Below are 25,656 nucleotides of genomic sequence, written 5' to 3'. Positions count from 1 at the left end.
GACTAGAAAACACTGTAAATGTCAATTTTTATTTAAAATAACAGAAATCTCAGAGCATAACTAACTGCTACATCATTAAAACCTACAAGCACGATTTGCACAGCTCTGGCCATGTTGCATGCCATCTTGGAGTCCCATCTATCCAGAGTGAACCGTTTCGCAACTGTACTGAAATCAGAAGAAATGCAGTCCAGAAACTAAAATGTTTTACTCTCCTTTTTTCTTTTTTTTTTTGACTACAGCTTCAACCTGTAATCAACTATGATGTGCGTTCAGTACAGTCAATACACAAAAATGTAAATTACTTCTCCACAAGAAAAGCAGCACTGAAAAAGAATTAGCGTTCCTGGAACCTGCATAAAGATTTAACAGGATGAGTCAAAATATCTATTTAAATATAAAAGAGAAATCAATAACAAGCTAAATATTGAAAATTATTTAGAGAGGGGAAAAAAACACCAAACTTTTTCTCCCACTCCAATTTACTCATGTGCGCTGCTCAAAGAGAGCTTTTTTTATGAGATATTTTCAGTTCCAAGGTTGCTTCCTTTGAGCATTGTTAGCATGTCTACTGATCTGCTCGGGTCATGCTTTCTGAATGCTCATTTTCTTTGCCAAGAAAATACCACAGATGAATGTTACAAACAGTTGCGTTAGCCAAGCTTCACATCTGCACGCACTTAGAAATGCAGTTTGTCTCTTGCTTTTAGTAATTTCTGGCAAACCTGAAAATGCTCATAAGCTTTGTACAGTCCGTTACACCTGGCTGATTAGTGTCCATGCTGTAAGTGCTGCTGATACAACCTGCAACACACTTGTTTCCCTGCTAAAATTAGTCATTAGTGGAGCCTAACTACAGTACTATGTCTGTCTAATACGTTTATTTCTTCAACAGTTTATGTTTCATTTCATCATAATGAGGTATGACTTCAAATAAAAAAAAAAAATAAAACTACCACCACATCAGAAAATGCTGTAATCACTTCCTATAATGAAATGCAAGCAAACTAAATCTATACTTTAAAAGTAAATCAAAATCATTATGACTGAATACAAGTGTTCTTCTGAAATGGTATTTAAGATTCCTTAACTAATAGACAAGAAATAATTTGGAGATATTCTCAAGTCATTTTTATGTTAGAGACAGATAACGTATTATGAAAGTACTGAAGTCCTAAGAACATGATAAGTACTGTTTGAAATTCTCCATGCTATCGTCTTGAATTTTTGTCTGATTTATGTCCAGCATGGCTTATCTAACCTTAAGGACATTAAAATTTGTTATCCTTATCTGATAAGGTGGTTCTGTGTTCAAATATAACTGCCATGTTACGTCTTAAAAGGTGAGCAATAAGGTGATTATGCGCGATCGGGCTGTGGCACCTGATCTAGCAAAACGCAAGGCTAAAGATGAATCACTGCACTGCCCCAGCAAGAACAGCTACCTCTGCATCGCATTAGCCCAGCACACGCCGAGCTGCTCCTGTACCACCTCAGCTCTGTTTCTACGTACCAGGCTGGTGATAAGGACCTCGCTTACAGAAGTCTTCTGACTGCAGTTCAGGTAGAGCCCCCGTCACCTTCTCCAGCGCTCCTGCAGCTCGGGGGCAGCACTCAGCGCAGCGAAGTCTCAGAGGTGCCCAACTTACCCACAACAGGTTCAACACTACTCATAATGTGCATGTTTAGGTCAGCTATAGCTCACTTTGTAAGAAAGCAGTGTTTAATTGAAAATAATACCTGCAACAAGGAAGGTCACTGGAAAATTATGGACTTTTCCCTTTATTATTATTTCCACAACAACAGATGCTATGTTTATTTTTCCTATAGTGCAGGTTACACAGTGGCAACCTGTTAAATATTTTCCCACTTATCATTCCCTAGTTACTGGGAGACGCAATAACTGTCAAAAGATACTTGCTTTTAGAATCACAGGTTCAAAAACATTACCGTACTACGTTTATTGAGCAACTTTCTGGCATCGTATGCTGTAATCACGACCAACATGAATCAAATAAAGTATTACAATAAACTATGTACTATCTTTAAAATTGAGATTTTGAAGCAACAGAAAATTAAAGACCTCTAAATTATGTGTCCCTAAATATTGAAAAGCTGTCTACAAATACCAACAAATATTTAAATGTCCAGTGCGCTTGCAATGAAAACTGTTCCTCTATCTCTGCCCCCGACTCTCCTCCTTCCCATCCCCGCTGCAGCAGGGCTATGGGGAAGGCAATACCATATCAATCCTGTATCTCCTTCTACCCATTTTTACTTCAGTTTTTCTTTTCACGTAAGCGTTAGCCATTTCTTTTGTATTTCATCATGTTCACGTGAACAACAGTCCACAGATACACAAAGCAATTCACACAGAAATCAGTATTACTCACAAAACAGACCACAGAGGAATGAGATGCTTCACTTGGGAACGGACTGACCTTCAGAAAATCTGGACAGTCAGATGTTCCAAGCCTAAACAGTGAAATTCAGCTTCCCCTTGGATTTTTAAGCAATCTTTACAGAATTGGCAGAAAAAAGTAGATTTAGAGGACAAGTTTTTCTCCCATATTGTCCTAAGTTTCAAGGTAACAAGATTTGCTAGAAAAATAAAAAGGCTTTTAAAAACAAGTTTCAAGACTCATGCTGCAATTAAGATGCACTTTTTTTCCCCCTTGGATAAAATCTCCTTCAAAGTTCTGTGGACTTTAATAGGATCAAGATTTGAACTAAGTTAGCTGAAACTGTAACTTTTGAGCTTTAAATGGAGTTTGCCCTCTAAGCTACTTTGACTTTTGGACTTTGTGGCCAATTTCCGCAGCTCTGCATTTGAAAGACAGAAACGAAGCAGAATGGTAAAGGGAGATTTGAAGGTAACGCAAGGTATTTTCACATGTCTGTGAAAGACTTTCCAACAGAGATACTCCTCCCCCCCCCCCATCTTTTACTCAACATATGCTCTTCTGATTAGAAATAAAAATAGGGAAGTCGGTTAAATAAAAAAAATTTTCAATAGCAGTTAATATAGCTTAAAATTAGCAAGATTTTTTAAATAGAAAAAATCCAACAAATTAAAAAAATAGTATTTCTGACAGAAATGACAATTCAAGACTATTGCCCTATGAAGGATTATTTGTAACTTTAATTTGAGGATGTAAAGAAGTTAACTTTTCTTTTGCTATACTACACATGTAAAAAAAGATCAAAGAAAGAAAAGAATTGAGATTCAAATTCCATTTTTAAGCAAAAATGACAATGTCTTCCTGAGTTAAAATTAATCCTTTAACGATGAATTTCAAAGGTTTAAATACTTTCTGTGACCTTGGCTTTAAATAATTATGCCAAGCAGAGCTTTCCTTACATTCAGAAAAGATTCTGAATTGTTGATCACAGCCATTTTAATGGCTTCAGGCTGGCTGATTTCCAACATAATCCTCCAAATGCTGTTTAAAATTACAGGCCGAGAACCTGACGCAGGTAAATGAAATGTCACTTTCACAAAGGCTGTTCAAACAGTATATGCAGATTGTTAATTTGTGCCACGGTACATCACTTTGCAATAAAATGTATGATTTATTACATTAACGCATATAAAAGATACTTCAACAACTACCTGCTTACATATACGCAGCGTCTACCATAAATATTAAGTAGGGTATTTTTAGTTCAGCTTTTGAAATAAACTCACATGTTTTAGCTCATGTCATCCCTAATGTGGTGAAACACTTGATTTCAAGATGCCGGTACAAGGGGATGCTCAGCAAGCACTGATGCGCAGTCAGTGACCCCACTGAACAGAATGGGGAGGGAAGCCTTGATATATCTGAAACATTAATTTCTATTTTCAAGCCTTTCACACAGTACTTGCTCACCCAATGCACACAGGCAAAAGTAGACCAGCCATTGTTAGCAACTAGACCCAATTTCCTTGCAGTTTTAGCCTGAACTTTTTTCTCCTTAAGAACTTTCCCTCTTTTTAAGGGAGAAAAAGCTTGGTGAGATAGAACCGCCCTTTCTACTCTATCTATTCCAGCAAAGGAAAAGTGATTAGCTTAGTCCTTGGCCGGCTTTGCCTTTGAAATCATCTGGATTTTTAAAGTCCCGTCAGCTCCCGAGCACTGCACGCTTGTCCCTGTTCCACAGTCCCCAAGGCTGGAAGGTGCTGCCCCAGCACCGCTCTCGGGGAGAACAGCTACAGCAGCTCCCACTGCCACTGCATGTTCAAAGAGAAGTCGTCTTTCATTATAGAACCACAAAACTTTCCATACTCGTGCCGTGACTGCGGCATCCAATGTCAGATCTACAGCATACATCTGTTTTTTCAACTCAAGTGACCCGAAACATTTTTCCTCAGTGAAACTTTGCTTATCTGACTTTTGGGGCAATTGCTCCCCTTTTGCCATGCCACAAGCAGCAGCCCTATGTGAACCTCCTACCTTGTCCAAGGCCTTCTCTGTTTCTGCCACATGTATCTTTTTCAGGTCTAATGTCATTTTTTCTGCCTCCACTTTCAGCTTGTTCACCGCTGCCTCATGGTCTCGAGCTGCCCTCTGCTTCTCTTCTTCCCACTGATGGCTCAGCTCCAGCAGCTGTTGCTTCCGCTGAGCGTTTACCTGAATAAGCTCTTCCCTCAGCTTGTGGATTTGGTTCTCCATATCACAGATAACCTGAAATAAAGAACAAACAAAGTAAAAAAAAAAACCCAAAACATAAAACACTTGATTTTCTCAGACAGGCTGTTAGCTGGGGTAGGAAGGAGACTCAAAGGATTCTCTATCCCTTTTTCTTGGCCTCTCTTATTGCTCTTCCTCCTCTCTTCATATATGCAGATAAATACAGCTCCCCCCTGTCCAAAGCATGGATGGAGCAAGATTTACCTTTTTGGAGGTAAATCTCTCCCCCATAGGTGAAGAAATGTAGTTTGTGGCATATAATCACTATGTATAATGTCCATGCCTTTTTCTGCCCCCTCCCTTAAGAAATAACCTGCCGCCTTCTAATGATATCAGTGTATCATCAACCATTTATCAATCACTGCTACAGATTATAGATTGTATTTCATCATCATGTGCTAACATGCACCAGGAATGTATCAAAGAACATCCTCTTCTGGGCGAGGGAACTAGAACACGCCGAGAGAGGATGACACAGGCCAATGCAGAGAACCCTTAAGACTCTGCAAACAGTATAGATAAGATACACGACCTTCAGAATGCAAGGCAGACTACAGAATCCACAACTCTCTTATGTGATCACAGATTATCCTTCAGTCCTCGGGAGCAAAACACATTGTGCGACGCACAACAGTGGCATCAGAAGCGGGGGACTACAGTGCAGCAGCAGAACAGCGGGGAGTCGGCTCACTGCCTGCCTTCAACGGGGGAACTTGAAAGGGTAAGGAATGAAAGTTATATATGGTAAATCTGTGTAATTCCTAAAGCATACAGAATATACATTGCTATTTTACAGTAGTAGTGGAGTATACATTTATTATTTTAGATTTACACTTGCATATAACTCTCATTAGTTACTTTTCCAACTGGATTTCTTCTGTAGCTTCTTAAACGAACTATAGGAGCATCGTGTCTGTGACATAAAACCATTGTCCTTACAACTAATTGCAATGTATGGTGTTGCAAGCACATATGTTTTCATTTGTAAATACAATCCTAAAGATTAGCATTTTCACTAAAAACCTCACACAGTATTTCCCCCTTTTCCCTCCCTGCTTCACAAGTAACTGTGCAGCTCCCTGGAATTCTTTCACAGAGGATGTGATAATATTGAGATGAGAAATTGATGTTCTACCAAACAGATGTAGGTGACTCAGCTCAAGCTTATTAAAGGTTTCATTAGAAAATCTGATGAAAATTACTGTGTAGTTAAAGAACCCATTGCCCTGGAACACCAGTTACTGCTTCTAGAGCTCTGAACTGATCTCTCTCTCCAACTACTATTTTTCTTCTTTAGACATTTTTAATGCACTGTCTGTATTCAGCTAAACCATCTATTTGCAGTCTCGGAGAACCACATTACTACAAATCTTTGAAAAAGAAACATTCATTTCTGACCAAAGTTGGGAAATGAATGACTATCAGAAACATTGCCTTGTACATTAATATCCCAAGACAGATTGTTATAAATACTGTGATCTGAGAGAGAAAAAAAAAAAAAAGAGGCTTGAAAGTTAGCCTATTTTTTTCCAAACTATTTGAACTATACGGTGTAATAAAAGACATGTCATCTCCCCTCAAACCTTCAATTGTGTCCTTTGACTAGCACAGCTGTAACGTGATAAATTTCCGAGATGGTTAATATTTTTTAATACAAGACTGACTTTTGCTTCCATGCTTTCTTAATTACTCATTGGCATTATTCCCTACTATGTCAAAGGTAAAATTTTGTGTGTGTATGCGTAGAGATGGAATGAGCACAGCATTTGTATACGGAATTATAACACAGCCCACATACTTCATTTCTATCAGCATTATCTCAAACATATGTTTCATATACTGTAATCTGCACTAGATCCTTTCCTTCCTTTCCTGATCTTTTCCTCCACACGTTTAATTTTTTCTTAAATCTGTATACAGACTAAAAATGTAAAGTACATTTTAGTATACAATTATATAGACTAAAATGCAAAATACATTTTAATAATTATGATCTACAATATACTTTTGCAATTCTTTCGGAAAATAATTTCACCTCCAGATAACAACAAAATGTTAGCCTAACTGGCTTTTACTTAACCAAAGAAATGCTACAGAGCTACAATTTCTATAGGATGATATGGTCTGAGTTCTAAACTGAAATATGTAGCATTTGGGTTTTTTAATAGCCGTTCCAATGCAAATCCTGTCTGGAATAGTAACACTTATCTTTTAATCTGTGAGCTCTTTTTGCTCTTTTTGGGAGCTCATTCCCGCTCCACTACCACTTTTTTTTTTCCCCTTCCTTCTTTTTTAAAACAAAAAACTTCCTTAAACTTCCCCCCGCCCCCGTAAGTGAAACTAAGATGTTATATTGCTCAGAAGTTTCCTAAAAAGTTTGATAAAATATTTAGGATAAGAAGCCAAGGCTAACTTATTATAATACAGGGAAAATTCATTCATAAATCATACTACAAGCCAAAACAGAGACTGGGTGAATTCCTGACTCAGCTGTTATGTGTTTCTGCTTTACTTCGTTATATATTCAATAATTCTCATACAAAGCCATTAGAAAATCAAATAGCACAATATAGTGTTTTCTACTGCCACATGGAAAAAGTAACAGCTCCAAGCATTCCGATTCAAAACTGGGGAGCCAAAAGATAGTGGGCTGGATGTTATAGGTAAAGTAATAGTAATTAATATGCAAAGGAGCATTAATGTTGGACCTAATAGATGGCAAAAGCAGATTTGGTTCTATTAGGAAAGAAGAAAGAATCTGAAGACGGGTTGATGGCAGCGAAACTAATATGATTAAAGAAGTCCTTTTGGAGCAACTTCACTGCTAGTAAGATGATGTTAAGAGACATCTAATCTCTCCAAAGTGACTGGAAAAAGCTTATATTGGGGATCACAAACACAGTTCTTGTCAATTACTTTAAAATAAGTCTAGTTCTCACAGCCAGATTATTTTTTCCTATAAACAAAGTCACTGGCAGAAGCAGCTTACAACCGAACAACTTGTCGCATAAGACAACTTTGTGTGACACGGATATCTTCAAACTGCTAAAGGAATTGAATCCCAAACTTTCCATCACTAAGATTCTGCTATTCCACATGCCAGGTTTAATAAACTATTATTAGACTTAAATGTAGGCACATTAGTACTACTAGGAAAAAAAAAAACCACAAACAAGATGACATAATTTTCAGTTGTAAAAAATCCATGAAATATAAAACTTTAGAGCAAGTCTTTTCTTAACAATTCTGTGGAAAAACAAGAGATGCAATTACAAAGTCTCACTTCTCATGCCTGAGATCCGAAGTCATGATGCTTGCTTGGTTTGTTTCTAAAACTGAATCCTCTTTCTCAGTATTGGTTTCTTAAATTCTCCTTCTAGCTGCTCAAATCTATGTTTGTGAACCATGCTTACTGAATTGTTTGCATGGCCCAAACAATAACTTGGGTACAAGAGCTGCTGCGAGAAATACACATCTTAAACACTCCACCAGAGCAAATTATTCTTGTGCTTAACATAAGGCTTAAACATAAGAAATAGACTTCATGGTATTAATAGATCCAAAATTTTATTGCTACTTGCTGCCTTTTTTTTTGGATCAAAATGTTATAGTCTTTATTTCAGTTGTGTGGGTATGAGTAAATTAAATAAAAGAGATCTGTATCTTTTTTACAAAGAATACAGAAGTTCATAGCAATTCCACAGGATGGCCATGCCACAGCAGCATGCCCCAAACAAGAAAGCATTTTGTAAAATGGCTATTAATCCACATAAAGAAAAACAAATAGAAAAAAAACACTAGCTTACAGATTATCCCAAATGGAATAAAAATACAATTATGTAAAGTAAACTGTGCGACAGGGTAGAGATTTCATATGAATTTATATGGCATACTTGTACATATGTGTATGCACGAATGACAATCCTATAGCTGAAGAAACTGCTAGCTGAGATGGTGATTTCTATTCCTGTTTCAAAGGAATAACTTAGAATTCTAACTAAGAATATCTGTGCTGAAATAGTGTCATAAAAAGGGTGGGTCATAAGCCTACAGCAATTTGCCTGTAGGGAAAAAATAGACTTGAAAGAAAAAAAGAAGGTTGCTCACTCACTTTGGCCTATTTAAAATGCCAATAAATGTTCTGCATGTTATTTGGAAGGAAAACATGTGCTCTTAATTTTAAAAAGTAAATTGCATAAGAAAATATAAAGCTGGCAAAAAGTTTAAATTAAAATCTGTTGCTGATGTCTGAAGCTCTGCTAGTTACATGCAAGAGAGATGAGAAATGGACCAAATGACTACAGTCTAATTAAAAAAAAAAAAGATATATTCCCTTTATTGTTCAGGAGCTCCTACTTCAACCCCATGAAGCATTTACTTGGATCAGTTTCTAAGGAAGAAGCTGGAGCATGACCGCATCTTTTATACTCACAGCGATGGAACACACGGACTTCACTGTCTCTCTCAATGTATTACACACCAAACCACATCCACCCCATCACCATACTTAGCTTCAAATAGCGTTGAGGGCATTTTAAACTCACAAAAACAAGGCAATGCAGAGTTAAGATCAAATCCACTCTTAACTTATTCCCTGAGGCTCAGATCTAGAGTGATTTCGGTGTTGCTTCAGCCGTTTTTACAGTAAGTGACTAACATCTCCCAGCAGATGAAGTTGCAATAACCCTTCGTTGCTCTTCATTGCTGAGTGTACCCAAGCTGGTGAAAGAGAGTATCACTTTTAAAGACCGCTGCATTTCTCAAATGGATCATGACAACTCTTGAAACTGAGTTTCACAAGTTTTCCGCATTGGGCTAACTTGGCTTCAGTTGCAGATGACTGCATAGGTCTCAATTTGCTGTGTTTAATTTTGCCTGCATGTAACATTTTAAAAAAAACAACAAAAACCCCAAAAACCTCTGAGTAGTTCCATGGACTTAGCTCAGACATGAACTGTTAGGCTACATGATCACAATGATCCTTTCTAGGATTATAACCTAAAATATTAGCCCAGAAGAAACAGCCCTATTTGAACCACCAATATGCAGCTTCTGCCTCTGTGTGCGCCAATACTTTCTCAGCATTTTCTCACCTGGAAGAACGTTAAAATTAGTGCATGCATTTGAACAGTGCGCTCTGAGAAACCATCAGCTGAACCCTTCTGAAAGGGAGATTTGTTTCTTTGTGTCTTGTTACGCTGGCGCGATGTGACAGAGATGGATGAGGTATACATAACATTTGTTATCGGGTAGTGGATTATTTTTGAAAGGAGATCAGTCCAGTCAAGGGAAAGGAAGTCTGTAGTAAAAACAAATCTCACTTTGATGATGAAGAAGAATTAAAAGGAAAATAAGGAACAAAGTAGAAACACCCAGTGATTCAATGGTGACAATGACTGCCTTTTTACCCACGATCAGTGCAACGTCCCAGAAGAGGTGGGTGAAGTATCCCATCCCAGTCATGCAGCAACTGGTGACATATTTAGTGTAAAGAACCTTAGAAGGGACTATCTGTTGAAAGTGGGAATCTGAACTACTTTAGCTTTCTTATTAATAAACAAAGCTTTATGAAGTGCTGAGAAACAGATAAGACAAGTTCCTCTACCATTGCAAAAATAAGCAATGCATCTAACATAAAAGAATGCTAAAAAAGTAAACAAATACTATTTGTTTGCAGTTCTAAGCTTGGAAAAAATATAGCTGTAAAAACTTCAAAGATGTGTAATGTTGGTTTGTGTTTAAAACAAAATTGGTTTATATTAATGAGTCTTACTACTGCAGTTTCAGCAAGTCACAACAATCGGCCTTACACTTGTTCTCATTCTGGTTTTAGGGAACTATCCCCATGATTTTTACCCCCAAGAGATAAAAGAGTTCGGCAACCAAGTGCAGTACCGAGGGCCAGGCACAGTCCTAAGGGCTCTCTGATCTTTTTGTCCACAAAGCATCCTACTGAGTCGGACTCGCTGGTCCCAGTATACCTCTGCTTTTCTCCATGCCAGATGAATTTCAAGTGGCCAGTTGAGCCAGCTGGCAGCTATATTTGTGGCTCCTTTGTAACATGACAATGATACAAAGGGTACACAGCAGTGCTGAAAAAAGCCATCTTTTTGTTGAAGCGACAATCTAAATCTGGAGAGATATCAAATCAAAACCGACACTTTAAAAGAATTTTGAACTAGCAAGAGTCATTAAAATCTAGTAACTCAACTTTTCAATCTCATCTTCGAAATAAACCTTTGTAATTAATGCAACTATCTCCATTTTAACCAACTATATTGAAAATATTTTCTATACCATAGCAATTTCAATTAAAATATGTTAAGAATTTATTATCCAATTTTTCTTGTGACTGGTAAAATCAACAATTTGTCAATATTATAAATCCTTAAAAAGATAGATTTGATTTGCAAAGAACACTACTTCCGCAAATGTCACGCACATTATCACATGGGTAATGATATGGCAGAGCGTAAATTAACAGGGATAAGTAATAAACAGCTATTTAGCTTTCACAGCGAAATCTATTACACTGTCGAGTTTAAATGCCTTTTGGGTAAGAACACACAGGCCCACAAATATGTTAATTAAGGGAGCAGATAAATGAAATGGTGTGAAATGAAGTGAAAATGAACAACAGTGCAGTGACCAACAGGTTGGTCTCGCCTCCTAAGAGCGCTGATCGAATTTTCCAAAAAGCATGGGGCTGTGCAAGCTCTTCCAGAGGAAATCACGGGAGCACTGGAGCTCTGCTAGCGCTACCATAATTATCAGTAGTCTAGTACTTCCTGGAAACATTAAAATATCAGCAAAGCTAAAACTTCAATACTCAAAAGAGATGCATTTTATTACATGCTTATATAGTATTTTGCGCATACTTAGTGTCCTCGTTCTTGAGGGAGAAAATGCCGTCCATACTGTTGGTGCTATTGCACAACTTGTTAACTACAGAACATCTTTATCCTATATAAGACTACACTGCAGTGATGGGGTGAAGTTATTAATACGTTCATTAATCAAATGTTCACAGTTTATAAATCAGGCTGTATTTAGTTAGGTATTCTAGCAGTTTAGGTATACTCTTGTAGGAAAACTGTTACACAAACCAAAGATGTACTCACTAACCTGCCCTACATACAATGAGTGGCAGTTCTCTAGGCCCAAACAGATAAATGTTCGGTGTCAAAAAAACTTACATAAGAGCAGTGCAGATGGCAACCACAGTACTAATGGTAAAATGTTTGCTGTTCAGAAGTGTAAAATCTGAATCCCCATATTACAGGGCTTATGCAAAGGAATATCAACTCCACCTCAACACAACCCCAGCTTTTCTCACCTTTGCAAATGTACCTCTGACATCTCTTGAAAAAATCCACTAGGACTTGTAAAGTGAGGTGTTGAGCTGCTAACTCACATATTTATTCTATTAATTTTAACAGCATTAAGCTGCTTTTGAACGTCAAACCTCCTCTGTAAGATTCTTTACTTGGACTGTTTCAGCATTGTGCGTGCTCTGAAAAACACCTCTAACATTTATGAATCTGACAGAAGTATATTCCTACCAACCTTGCTTATTTTGTATGTAATAGTTAAGGGCAGGGGCAGGTTTAACACCACCCTACCTGTACAGTGGTGCTGGAGGCTAAACATCACTCTCTTCTTCATACTCAAACCACGGTAGACTTCATTTTTTCCCCTGCACTTAACATAGTCCCCCAAAAAGCCCAGCGCCCTTTAAATTTTATTTCTTAGTAATGCATTTGCTGTATCTTGTCTACTCTTGTTCTATAGCTTAAGCATTTTCCTGAAACACGGTGGAAGTGTTGACTCATGAAGAACAATAAAGAGAAGTTACCTTCTGCTGAGCTCCATTTTCAATAAAATTAATGAAAAAAGAGTCTATCCATGTCATTGCTATAGAGAAACATGCTTAGGCAACATTTCCATAGGTAATCTAAACCACAAAGTGTTCACTAACTTTGCCATGTATTTCTGAAGGCTTAAAAGAAATATGCAAGACCCAGGTATCAAAATGCCAGTAGGAAAAATTACACTGAGAGTATCAGCACCATTCTTGTTTCTGTATCTACGACTACATGTGAGAAAGGGGTAGCAAATTCTCAAGGTCTGCTGTGACATGGTATTAAGCAAAACACAGATTTTGATTTTTTTTCCAAAAGGAGTGCACTGAAATAGATCTGGACTTTTAAAGAGGCCAGTTAACTGCCTAAATCCCAGTTAATGTAAATGGCACTTAAGCTACAAACTACTGGGCTTTTTTTTTTTTTAAAAAGGGGGGGGGCGCAGAGAGAAAGAAAATCAGGCATCCATTTGAACAGCTCCACAAAGAGCTTAAAATTACTGGCGCTTATTTTGATTTCTTAATTTACATAAGTACATTTGATTCTAATTTAGTTAACAGCAGCTAGAAAGCAGAACTTCATACAGGTTGGTTATTGTCACTGCCTTCCCAATAAAGTGATTTTTAGTCAAATGGAAGAACCTCAAACCTACACGTGTAACTAAACAATACAGTGCACTGGTGAGTGAAAGGACTACTTACTAAGTTGAAATTGAGATAAATGTAAATAAGTTTTCCATTTAACAGTTTAAGACCTGGAAAAGACTTGACCCTCTTGCCTGGAAGACAGATCCGGAACAGTTTCTTATTACCTGATTTACTGTATTTGCTTTGAAATAGATTAGCGAGTCAAAAATTAAAACATCCAGCCTTCGTTCTCCTCTCTTTTTATCTGATGAAAGAAATGTTTACATTTGTATTTTTCTTTGTACAAACAAAACGATTTGAATAAGACTACTAAGAGACCTACCTGGAAAGGACTAGTTGGAGGACTCATTTCCTTCTGTCTTTCTAAGAAATTTAACGGAGACACTCAACTGGGCACCTAGTAATCTACATAACTGCATTAATGTAATTTAAGTATGATGGAGATGCAAAAAAAAAAAAAAAAAAAATCAGCCATAGATAGCTGCTTAATGCAGTGATCCCCTAAAATGACTTGTGAGAGCAGAATATAGAGAAAATAGAGTGGCTAAAAAAAATAAAAGTGTGTATCTAATACCAGGTTTGCTGCATCACACAAACCATAACAACCTATCCCTAAACAATGATTGATGAAAATTACACCAAACATGTTTAGTCTTCCCTGTTTTCCTTTGTGAAAAAATACAAAGCTTTGTTTTTTCTATTTCAGCATGTGAAAGGAAAATATTCCTTTCAGATGAATGTTAAAGATATATTCAGTTCTCAAATAACATTGGAACAAAGCTTGTTCTGAAAGTGAAGAAAAGCTACTGATATTTAAGGAAGGATAGGACTTCCCTGCAATGGAAAACAGAAATGGAGGCTGAAGATCTCTGCAGTGGACTGGACCCCTCAATCTGATAAGAGTATTTCTGTGTCCAGCATCCTCTAAATCAAAGCTTTTAAAAAACATTTACATTTAAATTTTCCACGTATTAAATTTAACAGCATTAGCATTTCCTGAACAACATGTAATTCTGATTTAAATGCAGACATGATGTATTACAGATTTAAGGATTACTACAGACATTCATCTCTATGAGGCAGCAAAATGAAACGTATTATAAATCTTAATTTGTCCCCAGAAGAGGTACAGGCTGTATTGTCAATGAGAAATGTCTTTGCCCCGTCAACTAATGAAAAGACTTCACTGTAAGTAAAAAAAAAACAAAACAATCCCACCCCCCCAAAAAAAAAACCACCCAGAAAAGCATCACACACTTCTCTCTTGGATGCATTTGTTTAAATTACTGCTCGAAACACATACATCTTTTGAGTATTCCAGAAATTTTACCCCATGCATCCCGTAAAGGTTTTATGGTGACTGTTACGGAAATGGCATCGGTTGCAAAACTTGACAGGACAAACATAAGACAAGATGCAGATACAAAGCCTAAGTAATAAGCTGTTCATGCACAAGATATCTCCCATCTTCAACTTCTGAAGTTAATACTTGTAGAAATGCAAATTTGGACACTAACTCCCATTCAGCTCATCTGCCATGACTATCTCCTCAACAGGCAGTTGAGGGACTCAAGGAAGACTTGAAGTTCATGCTACTGTCCAAGCTCTGCCCTGACTGTTAATCAAGGTGAAAAAGATAAATTTTTCAAAACGCCAGCATAATTACAGGAAGCCAACTAAGGAACCTAACGCTGTTATTCTCTGGGCCGATGACTAAAGATGACTTAAATGCACCAGCCTACGTGTAATATTCTGCTCTACTACAGAACCTAATACACCAGGAAACTCTCTCATTACTGATGTCATGCTGCTATATTGAAGATGACAGTCTTTAACAAAGCATGAAGTCCTCATTCTCAGTCTCGTGAATGGCAATATGTGTGGGCAGAAATCCTGAAATCCAGCAGCTTCAGAAATAAAAATTGTGTCACTTACAGGTTTAGACTTTAAAGCAATAATCAGCTTCTAACATTCAAAAAACCCCTCATTTCTGTCCAGTAACAATGGTTGCAGTATTTCTGTTAATGAGTTGTGGTAAATTCTTATTTGTACATTAGCTGCTTACACAAATAAGATGCAGAATTACACCCATGTGCAGCTTTTGACTTTCTCTTTTTTGAAATCAACTCCTAATTGGAAGAAGCATATTCTAGTTGACTAGTGTCAATCCTTATATCAAACAGATACATTTGTCACCTCCTTCTAAGGATGAAAGTCCTAGAGAAGGAACTCTTTACTGCAACCTAGGTGTTAGGTTGGAGTCAAAGGCATCAGCTGACGGTACCTATTGTGTATTTTGTGCACTACATACAGCTGACACCATTTCTAGTCTCCCTCTCTGCACCTTCATCCTCAAGTGCTGGTTGCACTATTCCCATCATCTCGACAGTGGCTCCTCTGAGTTCAGAGACCTTTTGGAAGCATCATGCTCCACAGCTACCAGTTCAGAAAGACAAGATCAATCACAGGATGATCTGTACAAAATAAATGAAAACTGTCTGCATAATATTTCTTTTCTTGGAATCGAGAGTATTTTTGGCTCAGTATCTTCCTCTGGCACCTTTACATTGATCTCTATCCTTTTCATCCTACCCAGTTTGTCCTTGAATTCACTTGATGCCACTTCATTTTCTGAATGACAAATAGGCCACTGCATCCTGGGGCAGGAATTTCTTCAGATTTATTTATGCAACTGTTTTGAATCTACCGTACTTGGAATAAATATTAATATATAGTTTAAATGTAAAATCTAAATACATTCTAAACATGCAAATTCTATGAAATACCAGTAAAATAAAATAACCCATTAAATATACCCATTTATACAGGTCCACGTTTATATTTACTACCCCCCCTCCCCCCAAAAAAAACCCCAAACCAACAAAAAAGCCCAACCAACCCTCAAAATTGCATTAAGAGATCGGGAACAATGCATTACTCCTAAACTGAATACTCTGGCAGGGAACAACGGTTGTGGGAAGGGCTTGAAGGAGAAACTGTTGACTGGAGGCAGAGCACCAAATGGAACAGTCTCATTTCTGTACAACAATGAAGCATAGTCTTCTTCGAAGACATAATTTGCAGACTTTTGAAATCTACTGCTTTTACTTTTCTGGAAAGCATCACTGTTTGGAAGGACACAATTGTATTATGTGAAAGTAAGAAATCATGACTACGTACCACATTTCTACTAACATGAAGCACAAAGATCAGGGAACTATTAGTAAGATTATTTCTTGAATACCATGAGGTGGTATTTTTGACAAATAGCATCTGACGCATTTGTTGAGACAGACATTTCAATTTTGTCCATATGCATGCCTAATTACCACATTAATGAAGGCTATTGCTATAAAGGAATAGCAAGGCTGTCTCTGCTAAACCTCCTTGAAACGCATGCACAGAAAAACAAACATTGCCTTCCATATAAATGACTACATTAGAAGCCGTTACTGATTAATGCCGCGTATTTTCTCTCAGCCTCTGATGCAAAAGATGCCAAAGAAACGTTATCATGAGGGTTGTTTGCACAGCTTTAGAAATGATAGTAATCTACCAAGTATCCGACACAATACTCAGGTAGAGCAGGTAAGAATTAATTGGTACCTTTCCTCCCCCAGAATTTCAGATGCTGAAACTGTTTTTCCCTTTATTGAACCAGCTCGGCCTAGACTAGCTTGTCCCGCAGTGACATGTATATTGAATACAAATCAGACAGCATAGCTTTAAATCTGTGTTGCAGCTCTCATTTCCAATTCGAGAACTGTACTATAATCATAAGCTTCTGGTGGATGAAAGGAAATCAGCTCTCTGAATATTAGCTAATGCCACATTTGCAAGTCCTGAAGAGATCTTTGCTGTTTAAAAAAAAAATAGATCATTTCTCATGAACCTATATATATGAATCGCTTTGTACTGCTCGACTGATAGAAGCGATGCCTGTGCTGGGATTAAACCCTTTTCATCATAAAACCTCATCTGGTTCGGAGTCCAAGTCCATCAAACCTTTTCCCTTTAAAGTCCCGCCTTTGATTCTACATCAATTTATTCAAACCGCAGCTGGGTGGCTGAAAACGAAAGGACAGCATCATTTAAACCAACCATGTTCCTAACTTGAAAGAAGGGCTATAATTAAAAAAATGGGCATAAAAGAATGGAAACAACCATGTTCCTAACTTGAAAGAAAATTAAAAATTAAAAAAATGGGCATAAAAGAATGGAAATGGGATAATATTTTTTAATGGTAGTTCAAAGGCCGACAGATGTCAGAGCCTTTGAAGATGTCAGTACACTGAGCAAGAAGTTGCCATTAAATAGTTTGCCTGAGAGGTGAAGCAGCTTTTTAATGACTGAAAAAGCCCTTGCAGACACATCCTTGTGTTTTTAATTTGTCAGAGTTTCTGCAGTATTTTCTGATTAATGACACATGATTATAACTGCATAGCATACATATTTTTATACTTTGTTAAATGAATACTTTATTCCACATTCCTTCAGTGCCAGATAAGAACAGGAAAGCTTTACTACAGAGTCCAAAACTATTCAGATTGCTCAAATATTTATGGTAATTTGAGGGGATTGGCCAGATACAGAGTTACTATGTGTTGCTACCTTTTGTTCTTTAATGGTGCTATTACTACTGCCATCACAACGTGCATGCATTAAGCGAGCATGTGACCCAGTAATGTATTGTACCCTTCTTGTGCACTAAACAATCAGAGCTTTCATAATTCACTGATGAACAAAGTCATCAAATCAAAATAACATTTAGAAAAATTCCTCAGTTGATCCTGAACAATACAAACAATGGCTGCCAATGTATTGTAAGTGGAAAATAACTTTTCTCAGAAAAAAACATATTGCTAGGAAACATCATGTTCAGAAGAAAAACACCAATATTTATAAATGCAGATAAAGTCCCCATCTTGGGCTGAGAAGATGCTCCTGCAATATCCTTCATCTCTCTGTTAACATATGCAATTTTTTTCTATTTTCACCATGAATGGAAAAATGTAGTAGCCCAAAACCCAGGGACAATTTCTTTTGCTCCCAGGAGTAAGCTCTCGGATCACTACAACAGTCTTTTGTGGAAGTGTGCCTGCCAAGCCGAGCAGGCAGAGCACAGGGAAGCACCCCAGCCCTGGGGAGGGACAGGAAAAGCCAGTACTGCAGGCCTTGCATTGTATCACACCTTAGAGAAGTCACTCATACGAAAACACAGTCATTACAAGGGAATTTGATTAACGTACCGTTCTTTCTGCTCTTCCAACCTAGATTCAGCTCGTTAATTGGATCATAAATAGAAATATGATGGACTCAGCTATAACAATGTACAGAGAGGTTGGAGGGACCTTAGCAGAGCTTTGTGAAATCAGTTGCTGGTCTCCCCAGAACATTTAGACGATTTCATAGGTATGATTATTTGGCTTGTTGCAACCCATATCCATCAGGAACCTCTTTGTAATAACCATGCTGCCTACCACCACCGTCAATAACCTCCTCGAGGGGAGGAAGATAACTGTTGGATACTCACTGCTACTCTGAAATCGCATGCATCTACAACTGGAGATGAAGAAAGCTGTTAGCAACAAATGTTCTGCTATGTGTTCAAAACACTGTATAGTTACCCAACTGCAAAAGCAAGTGCTGGAAATTTTGAAAAGGAAAAGTCTACGTCTGCAGAGAGAAGAAATGTAATTCTGAAATTTAATTCTCCCAAAGGCATTTATTGAATGAAAACAGAGTCCTGCTAGGAAAAAACACAACTATCTTAGGACTGCACTATAAAGAACATGTAGAAGTGGACTACTTTCGGTACAAACAACTGTAAATCCAATTTCCAACTAACCTGCAGTCTTCTTTCTCGTGTTATTCTAAAGTTACTTTCAAAGACAGTTTTATTTTTAAAGCAAAACAAAACCTGATCTGTCGTGTATCACTAGAATACTTGACTTTATCATGAATCTCATCAAGATTTGAAACCGCAATCTACGAACGTTACATTACACACTTTCACCACTTTTCCTAGAAAACAAACTACACGAGCGAGCAGCCAGGAATCTGCTCAGCAGGATGGGGTGGAAGCGGCCACAGGGAACACCCGCTACAGCCAGGGTGTCGAACAGAGAAGCGAGATGAAGATCTCGCTCCCTCTTCCACCCACAGCTCAGGAGCTTGGCAGATCCTGGTTACGCGGGGCTCTCAGCAGGAGCATTACGAGACAGGGCCACGCTCTGGATGTAATAAAGCAAGGGGACTGAGCTCTACTCATCTGTTTCTCTCCAAAGGCCGTTGATGTTGCCCTTCTACAGGGATGTGGTACTTTCTGTTCATATTCAGTTATTATTTTAGCATTACGGTAAAAATCGGAAAAGAAAACGGCAAATTTTAAGCAGTTATAATTTAGCTGAAATAAAACTTCAGAGAATGAAGAAAAGGCACTTCTCTAAGCTGTGGGAATTTCTGCCGAATTTCAAATTAATTTTACAAACTAAAGGAACATTATCCGCAAAAGATGTATCAGACTTATGAATAAACATTACAAGATTCTTCGAAAATGGATACCAGACAATCAGACTTATGAATAAACATTACGAGATTCTTCGAAAATGGGAAATACCAGACACCCTGAAAATGTTTTGCTACAGAAACCCATATAAGCATGCAAAGCTGAGCCATTCAGATTCTATCCATTAGAGGGCAATAATACATACACACACATACTCATACATATATACATACAAACACACACACTCTCTCACACACCCCCAACTGACTTCGGCAGGAAAACTAGTATTTTCTCTCTAATATTACCAATGGTATATTGACAGCTTGGGTGCTGTTCCATTCTCTCCCCCTCCACTCCCCAACAACAGTATCCAACAGATCAAAAGTTACAATAACAAATTATTCTTTAGATTTGCTTTCCTACAAGGAAATCAATACAATACATAGTTTTAGAAGGCTTACAGTTAGTTGTTATTAAATGTAGCTTGAATAGATTGAACAACTAGCATTTATATAAGCACGTAAATCTTTATAAGGGTTCCCAGACTTTGAACAGACAAAAATGTTCTTCATGTGTTCATCTCCCACCTACAGTCAAACACTTTTCCTTTTCTATTCAGTCACATAAGAAATCTTTGATAACAGCAGCAACTGCAGACATGGCAAGTATCCAATATACTTTAGATGTCTCTTAATGCCACAGACAAATCATGGAAAGGCATTTTTACTATGTCATTAGCAGAGCCGCTTGAGGGAAGACACAGACACGCGTTCTGTGTCTTCTGCTTTCTTGCTCAAACCATGTCAAGCTACTGATAAACTTCATTATTTATCATGGGTCCTCAACCTTCTGCTTGCTGTACCCGCTTCTAATATCCTATAAGGACATTTATGTTATGAGCTTACTGCAACAGGAATTGTCTGTTGTTATATATTTTCACTAACACAACGTAGACTCAGATACCTAAGAGGATTCCAGCAATACAAATAATTACCATCAGCCCCCAAAACTACTGCTTGTCAACACCTTATTAGTTACGGGATTGTTGGAGTTTACAGTAATACACAGGCAGCTGTATTAGTCACACAATGCACATAATGACCCGTAATTCCTATGAGCATCCAGACTACATTGATTTGTGTTTGGTTTGTTTGGTTTTTTTTTTTTAAATACATCACTTTGCAATATCAATCTGTATTTCATTAGAAACAGTAATTCAGGTAATGATTTCAACTAACAGCTAGTTCTTTCTGTGGACTGTTGAATAAATTTTAATTTACTATTATGCTAGAGGTTTAATTGAAGATCTGAATTCAATTTCATAAGGTCCAAGGTGAAGATGTAGAATAAAACACTGGTCATGTGTGCTATGCCAGACGGCACGCATGTGCCCCCTGAAAGTGGCAGGCACCCTGAACTCAGAAATTCCTAATGATACCAAATACAGCAGAACATGCAGCTATTTTCAAATATTCCAGCGTACTCTGTGTTTGCAGTGGCTGCCTTTCCAAAATCACTTTCCTCGCTATTTCTCTTTTCTAAATTCATTTTACAGATGCCAATACAGTAGAAAGCACAGACTACAAAAGAATTCAAGCTGTCAGAGACAACTTTAGAAGAATTGTATCACCCATGTGAAAGACGGAGTTCACTCTTCATGGGATTTTCACATCTGTTTCAAGTAAAAACAGTGTCAGGTTTTTTTGTCTTTTTTTTTTTATCAAAAGTACATCAGTGTTGTTTTTAAGAACTCTGAAGAACAACTTTAAAATCCAAAAATGGAATATTCACAATCAGGCCAATATTTTAGGGGTCAAAAATAAAGTTTTCTTATTCGCAGTATTTCAGGAGGACTTTCATACATATGAGTACAAATTACCATGAGATATGTAATTGCAGTTTGAAATATATTGTTTTCTCCATTAAACAAAAATCTACAGCATCCTTGACATCGATTTCTGTCATTTTGTCATGATAAACACTCAGGTATTAAGTACCTTCCACATCATGCACCCAGGCATGATTCCAATTAGTGCAGAATAGAAGACAAAATGTCAGCCTAATAAGCTTCAATTTGCAAAGTCTTTGAACATTTGATGATATCATCACTTTGCCAATCATTTCTTGTACTTTGGCTTCTTTTTTTCCACATCACCTTCCCTGTCAAAAGAAAGTCTTTCAAATCTACAGAAGCGGAAGACATGAACAACGTCAGTCATTGGTCTGACTGAGCTAAAAGATCCAAAAATGACTCCCCAGTACATCAACAGAGAACTATGATGTGCACAATATTTCCTCAAAGCTAATTTGCTGCCAACATGTAGAGTAATTGGGGGAAAAAAGTCTACTTTAAAGTCATACTGTGAAAAATATTTTTTCCGCATGAAATCAACACTACAGACCTTAAATCACTGTCAGTCTGTGCCACTCTTTCAAAATGAAGAAACAGTATGTTAAAGATGACAATCATTTCTTCAAAGGTGACTTGACCAAAGAACAGCTCTGCTGTCTGACTTCATATTGAAAATACTATATTTTAAAATAATGAATTTTCTTTCTAATTTGTTTCTAAAAAAAAAAAAAAGAAATAAAATAGGAAAAAAAAAGGTAAGTTTCCAAGAAGAAAAAAGACAACTTGAAAAAAGGGCATAAACAGTTTTGTTAGCTTGAACATACATGCCTAACATGTCCAAACCCTACAGCTGAGGACACACAAAGCTTTCTCTATCTGGAATTTCCCCGAATGCAGAACCTAAAATCCTTGCTCTTATCTGGGTTTGAGGGAAAACAGAAACACAAAATGGCAGCAGAAAAGACAAGGAGATAATGAATCAGGATGGGAAATGTGGAGCAACACAAAAGATTACATGGGCCCTCCAAGGCTCTGCCAGGGCAGCTGGTCCTGCCTGAGGACCAAACGCAGAGTCCCAGTTCAGAAAAGGAGGCAGGCAACGGTCTCTTCTGAGCTGACTCCCCGGAGGAGATGGGTCACAGCGGGTCTGACCAGAGCACATGACTAGTGATCGACAGGCTCCACCACCCAGGTCCAACATGATTCCTTGCATTGCGCTGAGTTGCCCCATTTCTTTGGTTTGCACATCCCATGGAGCCTGGTCAGGAGACCTGCGCTGGCACGTATTTGTTACTCACTGCTCAGAACTGGCAGGACACAAAACCGAGCCTACACTGCACATGGTATGGCGTGGCGTGCCAAGAGTTGGTGTTTTGGTAGGAAAAAAGATCTAGCAGCTTGGAAGGGGTGGGTCAGAAACTCCTTCCTGGAGCCGAAACAAGGGGAGGGAGTTGGGAGCACACACTGAGCTCGGCACTGGCATGAGGAGTGGTGCTGAAAGAGTGCAGAGCACTTGGCTACCCCTCCAGCTGATGGGTTAGCAAATTCTTAACAACTGAGGCAGAAATGGAGACTTCGAAGAGTTGCTACAGACACCGGGGTCGGGCCAGTGGGCAAACAGCTGCAGAGATGTTGAACAGTGAAGTACTCAGCCTGGTGTCTGTGCCAGTAACATCATCTTCAGATCTGCAGATAGCCCATCACGGGGTTTGGGGTTTTTTTCCCCCCCTCATAGCTCCTGTCTATGAAATAGAGGAAAACCAGAGAAGTCTTCCATTCTTCTTCCCGAGTAAAGCAATATACGGAGGAATAAGCAGAGCAGTGGTGGGGTGCCCAGTACAGTGCAGTACGCCATAAGCATCTCAGCTGCAATTTGTTACTGGTTTTCCACTTGAAGGTTTCTCTAGAATACTTTAATGTGGGAGTGTGTCGAGCTTTATGGATGGTCTCATATTTCTCAGCTGACATATCTTCAGCCAAAGTATGTCAGCTACAGGAGAGGGCAAGGCTTTTCACTGCCTTTGTGATTTCTTCTTCCCCCATCACAAACCACATAAAAGAAAAATACAAATAATCAGCTCTCCAAAATTGCTATTTATTACCTCATCATGAAACCGTCTACTGGACCCTGCAGTGGTATTGAGTAATATCATTACTTAAACCATAAAAAGGTTGTATTTATTACTCAAAATTGGGAAAATTAGCATCCATATGGATCCTATTGTTTTAAGACCAGTAATACTGCCAAAACAAGTGGTGTTAACATTCCAAACTACAGATTGTCATAATTTCTCTTCTAGTGTTTCATTCTTTCATTTGGTATTTATAATACCTCTGAATTGAGTAACTGAATGGATCATAAAATCTCTCCTATCAGATAAATCATTTAACAGCTAGACTACTGTTCAAAACTTGATTTATGGTGGCAGTGAGTGAATGGAATTAACATCTGCTGACCTAAGGAAGAGACTAAATTGATTTTGGATTATCTTTCCCTAGAAGCAGGGACAAGAGAAAAAGTATGGTCTAAAAAAATTAACTACTTAATTTGCAATACATAGCACCATAGTAGGTAGTCATAGACAGGACACCTTAACCTCCATCCCTGGAAAAATTATGGAGTAAAACTCCATGAAATTAATTTCCAGGCACATGAGGAATAAAAAGGTCACTGGGAACAGCCAACCTGGATATACACCAAGGGCAAAATCATGCTCGACCAAACTGATTGTCTTCTACAGTGAAATGACTGACTGTGGAAAGGGGAGAACCGTCAATGTCTTATCTTGACTTTAGCAAGGCTTTTGATGCAGAGTTTTATAGCGTCTGTATAGTCAAACTGAAGAGACACAGACTGGATGGGTGGACTACAATGTGAGTGGAGAACTCACTGCACCACTGGGTTTGAAGACTAGGAGTCAACAGGCAACCAGCTATAAGTGGAATTTCTCAGAGGTCAAATGGGGCTGATACAGCTTAACATCTCCATCAATGACCCGGATGATAGGACACAATGAACCCTGTGCAATACTGTGGATGGCATCTCTTGTGGGGAAGTGGTCAGTATGTTGGAGAGCAAGGTTGCCATTCACAGGGACCTCAAACTCTGCAAGCTGGAGGAATGGGCCACTAGGACCTTCAGGAAATTCAGCAAACTAGGTTTGTTCAGCCTGGAGAACAGAAGACTAAAGAGGAATCTAATTGCCATCTTCAACTGAGCGTAAAGAGGAATTGTAGAGAAGACAGAGGCAGACTCTTGAAGGTGAAAGGACAAGAAGCTACAGATCCAAATTGTAACAACAGACATTCCAACTGGATATAAAGGAAAAGAAATTTCACAATAGATTAGCAAAGCACTGTAGCAGGTTCCTCAGGGAGATTCGTCATTGCAGATTTTCAAACCTCAGTTGGACTTGGCCCTAAGCAACATGATGTAATTTTGAAGTCAGACCTGCTTTGAGCAGGAGGTTGGACGTGATGACCTCCAGAGGTCCTTCCAAACCAAAATTATTCTATGATGCTGTGAAAGACTTCAATATGACTCCTGATCTCCCATTAGAGCATGTCCCTTCAGCCATTCAGTGGAATGTTTGAAGTAGATATCGCTGCTGTTTTCCAAATTGCTGTACTTGTTCTATGGATTAGAAGAAACCAAGTTCCTTCTATTCAACAACTCTCTCATGCAAATTATAAGATAACTCTAAAAAGCAATTTTCAAAAGAACTAAAAAACATTAACAAAGAATGTTGTGAGTAAGCACCCCCTTCTCTGTACAGCAACATTTACCAAACAACAAGTTTAGCAGTAATATTTGGAACAATCTAATATCACAGAAACTACATTCAAAAGAGAAGATTTCGACTCTTACACTGGAAGTAATATCAATAAGCAACTTTAGAGTCTGGCTTTGCCATACACTGAACTTCAAAGAGAAAATGCGTGCTCCTTTTATTTCAAAATCAAGAGCTCATATTCTAAGTTGACCATTTCTGCAGAAAAGTAACAGTATTTTTGCCTCTCTGCTTAGAAATTATGTTACACCATCTCGAATGCTACAGTTAGTATCACCTGTTTTGTGTTTACTAATGTACTTGATCATTTATTACTTCAGTAT

The 25,656-nt window shown here is 38.0% G+C and overlaps 1 protein-coding gene across 1 annotated transcript in view; it reads right to left on the bottom strand.

Moving 5' to 3' along the window:
* CEP112 (centrosomal protein 112) overlaps positions 1–25,656 on the bottom strand; it is a 171,100-nt gene that overhangs the window by 58,954 nt on the left and 86,490 nt on the right. Inside the window, exon 20 of the mRNA XM_009283475.2 lies at positions 4,437–4,667. Coding sequence (XP_009281750.1) covers positions 4,437–4,667 — 231 coding nt within the window. The remainder of the gene's footprint in view (positions 1–4,436; positions 4,668–25,656) is intronic.

The sequence above is a fragment of the Aptenodytes forsteri genome, unplaced genomic scaffold (genome assembly GCF_000699145.1).
Source record: "Aptenodytes forsteri isolate BGI_AS27 unplaced genomic scaffold, ASM69914v1 Scaffold86, whole genome shotgun sequence".
Lineage (NCBI taxonomy): Eukaryota > Metazoa > Chordata > Aves > Sphenisciformes > Spheniscidae > Aptenodytes > Aptenodytes forsteri.
This window is presented reverse-complemented; position numbering and strand designations above follow the sequence as displayed.